Here is a 7,628-nt window from a genome sequence, read left to right on the forward strand (position 1 = left end):
GCATAATTTTCTTGTTTACCTGTAACATAAACCACATCTGTGGCCAGGCTGGGTAATTCCAGCTGGGAGGCTGAGGCGATCTGCATGAACTCAGGAGTCTGAGACCAGCCTGGGCAACATGGCAAAACCCCGTCTCTACCAAAAACAAAAACAAAAAAAACAAAAATTTACAAAAATTAGCCATGTGTGGTGGTGCGCACCTATAGTCCCAGCTCCTCAGGGAGGATCACTTGAGCCCAGGAGGTAGAGGTTGCAGTGAGCTGTGATCGCACCACTGTACTCCAACCTTTTTTGAAGTTTATGCCGACTGGCATCTGAAATTTGACTCAAGATGTTACCTAGAACCCTTGATGCTTTCATACTTCTTGGGTCTCTGTCCTCACCAAGAGGTCACCGATCAGCTTTGGGTTGATGTCCTCCTTTACAGGAATAGCCAGAGAGTAAACTGAGGTACAACCCACTCAGATCTTTAAGGATAACAGAGTAAGATCTGGGACCTGCCTCCAGGAGCCAAAAGAACGGCTGAGAATTCTCCCATTGCCATTCATGGACTTTTCTTTTGAACAGCTGAGCTGAATCTCAAGCATGCGTGCCCCACCTCCTCCTGTGGGTTTGGCTGGTAAAATCCAGCAGCTGTCCATGCTGGGCCTGTCTTGGGTGTCAGGTTACAGCTGTGCCGTCACCACTGTGAGCCAGAGCAGCAAAACAGCTGGAGGCAGAGCAGCACTCAGCTGGAGCATTGGTGGTTCAGTGGTAGAATTCTCGCCTGCCACGCGGGAGGCCCGGGTTCGATTCCCGGCCAATGCAGCAGCTGAAAGCTTTTTGGCAGCTCCTGGAAAAAGAAAACTTGGAGAAATAAGTTAACTTGGAGAGACAAGTTAGTGTGGGCCTTCTAAGTGAGGAACTTTCTTACTGGGAGAAACTAGAAGACTCAGGGATACACTGAAATATGAGTGTTTGATTTTTGTTTTCTAATTCTCATTTTAGAAAATTTGGAAAGTAGACAAAAAATGCAGAGAAATAAGACTGTCCCCAAGAGTCAATGAATATTCAAATTTTGGCCTATTTTTTCCAGTTTTTTATATATATATATATACACACACACACGCACATACATAGGATCATACAGCTTATACAACTTTGTGCTCTGTTTGAAGTTCACAGTGCCTCATAATCCTTAGTCAGAAAATAGAATAATAGTTGCCTGGGTTTGAAGAAAAGGAAGAATTGGGACTGACTACTTAGAGATACCTGGTTTGTTTTGGGGGTGATGATGGAGATGTTCTATAATTAAAGGGAATGGATGCACAAGTTTCTGAATGCACTTAAAAACTACATGGTTGAACACCTGAAAACGGTGAATTTTTTGTTATGTGAAATCTTATGTTATATGAGTTAGATCTCAATTTAAAAAAAGAAAAGTCATTGTCTATTCCCCTAAATTAGAACCCAACTTTCTGCTTACGTGGCAAGAAGTCAGCCCTGCTGGAAAAGAACCACTCCATCCTGTGGGTTCTGGCCTCAGCTAAAAACCTCCCTGCCAGCTGAAGCATTGGTGGTTCAGTGGTAGAATTCTCGCCTGCCACGCGGGAGGCCCGGGTTCGATTCCCGGCCAATGCAGCTTGTCTGCCTTTTTAGATGGTGTTCCTAAGCATTTTTCACACAGCCGCTTGCCTAGGAGAGTGTTTTGCTAACCAGGATACATTCATGCCTCTTGGCACTAGATTTTACTGCCTCATAAACAGCATTTCAGCAGATGAAAAGCTCACTTTGTACTACTTCCCAGAGATGGTAACAGCTAATTTGGGGCCTTCACATCCACTCTCAGCCCTGCTTAGCTTGTAACTAACCCCTCACCAGTCTTTTACCAAGGTGCCCAGGAGAAAGTCCCTGCTAGCTGCAAGACAGAGATGGCTTTGCTGGTCAGGGACAGGTTCATCACAGCCTCTCCTGTTCACTCTTCCCTCTCTGCTCCATCTGTTCCCACCCTGGCCCACCTGGCTAAGGACAGGACCTCCTGCCTGGTCTTCCTTGTTTAGTTGTGCCGATCCACTGACAGTACCACATTCCTCATAGCACACCTCCGGGCAAGAACCTTTGCGTGTGTGCATATTTGCACCCCTGCCCCAACCTCCGGATCTTCTCCCTTCTCCTCGGACCATAGGACCCCCAATCAGGGCAGCCCCTCATCTGTGCCTCTTCACTTGGTCCAGCTCCCTCTTGGCCTGCCACTTGGGGGCATCCACAGCACAGTGCCCTTTCCCTGGTTCTGAGCTCTTATGGCACTTAGTGTGTCCAGCCTGGGCCCCTTCAGGACGTGTCCTGATTATCTCAGGAGTGGCAGCAGAGATTCTGGGGTCTGAACAACCTGCCTATGAGTCCTGGCTCAGCTGACTTTATCTCTCTTCCCCTTAGACAGCTGCCTACCCTTTCTAAGCCTCAGATTTCTTGTTTGTTAAGTAGGGTAATGGTAGTAATACCTAACCTATAGTATGATTGTCTGTTTCAGAAAAGATTTTTACATATAAATCACTTAATACCTGACAAACACTAATGGGTGCTTCATTGTTGTTTTAGTACATGTTTATGAGTGACTCACAGTGAGCACTGTGACTCACGCCTGTAATCCCAGCACTTTGGGAGGCCAAGACGGGCAGATCATGAGGTCAGGAGTTCGAGACCAGCCTGGCCAACATGGTGAAACCCCATCTCTACTAAAAATACAAAAAATTAGCTGGGCATGGTGGCACATGCTATAGTCCCAATTGCTGGAAACTGGCAAGCGGAGGTTGCAGCCAGATTGCACCACTGCACTCCAGCCTGAGTGACAGAGTGAGACTCCATTTAAAAAAAAAAATGTGCCCAATCCTTCCCCTCAGCAGTCCCACCCTGCATGGAAGCACAGGAGAGATGTAAGAGTGAAAATCAGGAGACGATCTAAATTAATTTGAAGCCAATTTCTGACGCCACATGATTTCATCTATAAATGTGGGTATTTCTAAAAGATGCCCTCCAGGGGCATGGAGCCCTGACTGCTATTCCAGTCTATCCTGCCCAGCTTTCCTCAGCTTTCCCTCACCTTTCCCCAGGCCCTGGTCCAGCAGTCAGACACCAGGATCCCTGGGCCTTGGCACTAGGTGGACGAGCATCTCAGCATACCCAGCCCCCTGCTACAGCTGCCCCTGTCCCCTCCAAACTGTGCCCTGGGTCTACAGGGACAGACGGCATTACAGACATGGAAATAAAGGCCCCCTTTACTAGGAGAAAAGGTGTATGGCCCGCACCTAGAATAGCACTGCCCTAAGCCACAGGACAGAGTGAAAGACACAAGTTGCAGAAGATACACTGTGATCCCATTTATGTTTACAAAATAAGAAGTATTTTGTAAGGACAGTGCAAGGCAGCACGGGGTACTTGCCTACCCAGGGGAGTGTGACCTACAGGTAGAGAAAAGTAAGACTGAAGATTCAGGAAAGAAAGAGGTTGTGCTTTGTGTTTGAAAATTTTTAGAATGAGGTTATATTTTACTTGTATAATTTAACACTTTTAAGAGACCAATTCTGGTATCATTTGAATAATGATATAAATAATGATTGTTTTGATTTATAACCCATGGAATAATATCAATATCCAGGAATCCATAATGACATAAAAGAATTAACTAATGGTGAAGAAGGGACAGCTCTGGGCATGGTGGCTCACGCCTGTAATCCCAGCACTTTTAGAGGCTAAGGTGGGTGGATCACTTGAGGTCAGGAGTTCAACACCAGCCTGGCTAACATGGCGAAACCCCATCTTTACTAATAAAACAAAATTGGCTGGGTGCAGTGGCTCACACCTGTAATCCCAGCACTTTGGGAGGCCATCACAAGGTCGGCAGATGAAGACCATCCTGGCCAACATAGTGAAACCCTGTCTCTACTAAAAATACAAAAATTAGCTAGGTGTGGTGGTGTGCACCTGTAATCCTACTCAGGAGGCTAAGGCAGGAGAATCAGATAATCGCTTGAACCCAGGAGGCGGAGGTTGCAGCTAGCTGAGATCTTGCCACTACACTCTGTCCTGACGACAGAGTGACACTGTCCAAAAAAGAAAAAAAAATAGCCAGACGTGGTGGCACTTGACTGTAATCTCAACTAGTTGGGAGTCTTAGGCATGAGAATCATTTGAACCTGGGAGACGGAGGTTGCAGTGAGCCGAGATCACACCATTATAGTACACCATCCTGGACAACAGAGTCAAACTGTGTCAAAAAAAAAAAAAAAGAGGATGAGGAGAAAAAGGGAAGAAGGAAGGAAAGAAGGGAGGGAGGGAGGGAGGGAGGGAGGAAAAAAAAAAAAAAAAAAAAAGGAAGGAAGAAAAGAAAGGAGGGAGGGAGGGAATCACCATAAGGCAAATTCCACAGGAATGTTTGCAGGCCTGAGTGCTGCAGTCCATCACTGGGGACATGTTTTGGGGAAAACAGAATATTTGTCTAATCTCAAGTATCCTCCCCAAGATATTTATTTATTACAAACAGAAAAACAGTAGCCTTACAGGAGAGAAACCCAGCAGACACTGTCTTCATCAGGTGATGAGGTTAACATCACTAGTAACGAGGCCAGCAGACAACACGCACCCCCGATCGGTGCACTGAGACGTGACACTTCGTGACATTACTCCAAAGATGTGTAACTCCCTATTCATGGAAAAGCATGAGACCAACCCAGACGGGGAGACAGTTCTGCAGAGTAACTGACCAGGGCTTTAAAAATGTCAAGTTTTTGAAAGATACACAGATTGAGGGGCTGTCACAGATTGGAGGAGACAAAAAAGCCGGTTTAGCTAAATGCAGTGTGAGATCCTGGAACAAAAGGCCAGGAATGGAAAATCCTGTGATGTTCAAATTAGGGTAACTGTTTAGTTAATGGTATTGAATCGATGTTAAACTTGTGGGTTTAACACTGAACTATGGGGCCAGGTGTGATGGCTCATGCCTGTAATCCCAGCACTTTGGGAGGCTGAGATGGTCGGATCAGATGAACCCAGGAGTTTGAAACCAGCCTGGGTAACATGGCAAAACCCCATCTCTAGTGAAAATACAAAAAAAAAAAAAAATTATCCAGACTTGATGGTACGTGCCTATAGTCCCAGCTACCCTGGAGGCTGAGGTGGGCTCAATCTCTTGAGCCCAGGAGGCAGAGATTGCAGTGAACCAAGGTTGTGCCACTGTACCCCAGCCTGGGCAACAGAGCTGAGACTCTGTCTCAAAAAAAAAAAGATAATTGAACTATGGGTATGTACAATATTAGCATTAGGGACTGCTGCCTGTAGGATATACAAAGAATTCTGTACTCGTTTTGCATCATTTCTATGCCTCTAAAATTATTTCACAACTAAAAAAATAGGAGTATGGAATTTTTTCCTAGACCACTTCCCGCCCCAAACACTGCAGACTGCCAGCCCCTTCCTCCCTCCTCAGTGCAGTGAGAGCCATGGCCAGGGCCCAGACAGGTTGAAGGCGAATGGGGTCCTACTGGCAGCCTTCCAGATCTGGAACATCTTGGCTCTTTAGGAAATTTGATTCGATGCCAAAAGAAAAAGGTTGGAATTTAAAGGTTTTTCGCCTTAACGGCGAAAAAATAAATAGTTGATGCCAGAAAGATGCTTTTCTACCCTAGGTTGTGTGACAGTAAGTTAAATACTGATGACATGTATTGAGTTGGCCACTTGGAGGAAGTCTCGGGCACAATGCAGTCACAGTCCTTTGTCCAAAGTCATTTTTTAAGCCCTTTATTGAGATAGAATTCATATACCACACAATCCACCCAGCATCAAGTGTACAATTAAGTGACTTCTGTAGATTCACAGGGTTGTGTAACCATCACCACAAGCAATTTTAGAATATTTTCAGTGCCTTTGAAAGAATCCCTTAGCCGTTATACCCTACTCCCCATCTCCTCCAGTCCTAGGCAACCTCCAGTCTACTTTCTCTCTCCATAGGCTTGCCTGTTCTAAACACTTTCGTGAAAGGGAATCATACAATATGTAGTCTTTTGTGATTGGCTTCTTTCACCTAACAGTGCTTTTAAAGTTCATTCATGTTGTGGCATACACACATCAGTACTTCATTCCTTTGTATTGCCAAATCATAGTCCATTGTGTGGCTGTACCACACCTTATTTATCCATTCATTCGCTGATAGACATTTGGGTTGCTTCTACTTTTTGGCTGTTGTAGATAATGCTGATGTGAACACAACTGATGTACCAGGTTTCATGTGGCCATAAGTTTTCATTTCTCTTTGGTATATACCTAGGAATGGAACTCCTGAGTCATGTGTTGACTCTATGTTTAGCCTTTCGAGGAATGGCCAGACCGTTCTCCAAAGCAGCTTGCATCATTTTACATTCCCACCAGCGATGTACGAGGTTTCCAGTTTCTCCACATCCTCACCAACACTTGCAATTATCTGTCTTTTATTTTAGCCATCCTGATGGGTGTCCAGTAATATCTTGTAGTTTTCATTTGCATTTTCCTGATGGCTAAGGATGCTGGGTATCTTTCATTTTAAACATTCATTCCCCTCAGGCCAGTGATCCCCTCTGAGATTTGCTGGATGTGTTCAGCACCGGACTCCCCTCCTTATGAGATCACTGTGCCTTCAAACTTACAAGTGTGGGGTCTATCCCAAGAGCTTTGGAGAATGACTGGGCATTGGATCCTCAGGCCTCCAGAGCCATGGTCCTTTTGAAAAGCCTGAATCAAGGTTTGGGGCACTGGAGAGTTGTATGTGTGCCTGTCGCAGGGGTCTTGTTTAGTCAAGAGACCTGACAGCTTTTCATGACTGCTTTTGTTCCTCTTCCTCTCCCAGGACGTCCAGATGTTTCCTGTGACTCCAGCTTCAGTTGCGGCATCAGTGTCTTCACTGCAGCCAGGTAAGTGGTTTGTTTCAGCCAGAGGGTTTGTGGAAACTGATCTTTCCTGGAGGCAGGAGACTACAGCGATGACCCAAGGCAAATACTGCTCATGGCCGCTTCTTTTGGGACACCGTCATACACAAAGGAGTTACTTGATGAGGGAATCTGAAGGACACTGAGCAAGCCCACCCCATCCAGGCTGATGGATAGATAGGGTGGATGAGAAGCCACTGGGGGCCAGGCGTGGTGTCTCACGCCTCTAATCCAGCACTTCAGGAGGTTGAGGCAGACAGATCGCTTGAGTTCAGGAATTCAAGGCCACCCTGGGCCACATGGTGAGACCCAGTTTCTACTAAAAATACAAAAGATTAGCTGGGCGTGGTGGTACGTGCCTATAGTCCCAGCTACTTAGAGAGGCTGAGGTGGGAGGATCACTTGAGCCTGAGGTGGGCTGAGGTTGAAGTGAGCTGAGATCATGCCACTGCACTCCAGCCTGGATGACAGAGTAAGATCATGTCTTTAAAAAAAGGAATAGAAGAGAATGGATTGTTCTTGCTTATTTTTAAATACTTTTTTAAAAAATTAAGCTATTGGCTGGGCGCGGTGGCTCAAGCCTGTAATCTCAGCACTTTGGGAGGCCGAGGTGGGTGGATCACGAGGTCAAGAGATCGAGACCATCCTGGTCAACATGGTGAAACCCCGTCTCTACTAAAAATACAAAACATTAGC

The 7,628-nt window shown here is 45.9% G+C and overlaps 1 protein-coding gene, 1 long non-coding RNA gene and 2 other non-coding genes across 5 annotated transcripts in view; 3 read left to right on the forward strand and 1 right to left on the reverse strand.

Moving 5' to 3' along the window:
• The window catches only part of VAC14 (VAC14 component of PIKFYVE complex), a 123,975-nt gene that overhangs the window by 28,855 nt on the left and 87,492 nt on the right, over positions 1–7,628 (forward strand). For both annotated transcript variants that reach the window (XM_017516261.2, XM_037734150.1), the window contains one exon: positions 6,854–6,917. In XM_017516261.2, coding sequence (XP_017371750.1) covers positions 6,854–6,917 — 64 coding nt within the window. The remainder of the gene's footprint in view (positions 1–6,853; positions 6,918–7,628) is intronic.
• On the forward strand, positions 737–807 carry TRNAG-GCC. The gene has a single exon. It is a non-coding gene; the product is annotated as a tRNA-Gly (tRNA).
• Positions 1,550–1,620, forward strand: TRNAG-GCC. Its single transcript has one exon. It is a non-coding gene; the product is annotated as a tRNA-Gly (tRNA).
• The window catches only part of LOC119469127, a 22,569-nt gene continuing 22,310 nt past the window's right edge, over positions 7,370–7,628 (reverse strand). Inside the window, exon 3 of the long non-coding RNA XR_005197944.1 lies at positions 7,370–7,392. This is a non-coding gene — a long non-coding RNA (uncharacterized LOC119469127). The remainder of the gene's footprint in view (positions 7,393–7,628) is intronic.

The sequence above is a fragment of the Cebus imitator genome, unplaced genomic scaffold, assembly GCF_001604975.1.
Source record: "Cebus imitator isolate Cc_AM_T3 unplaced genomic scaffold, Cebus_imitator-1.0 Scaffold577, whole genome shotgun sequence".
In the NCBI taxonomy this organism is placed as follows: Eukaryota; Metazoa; Chordata; class Mammalia; order Primates; family Cebidae; genus Cebus; species Cebus imitator.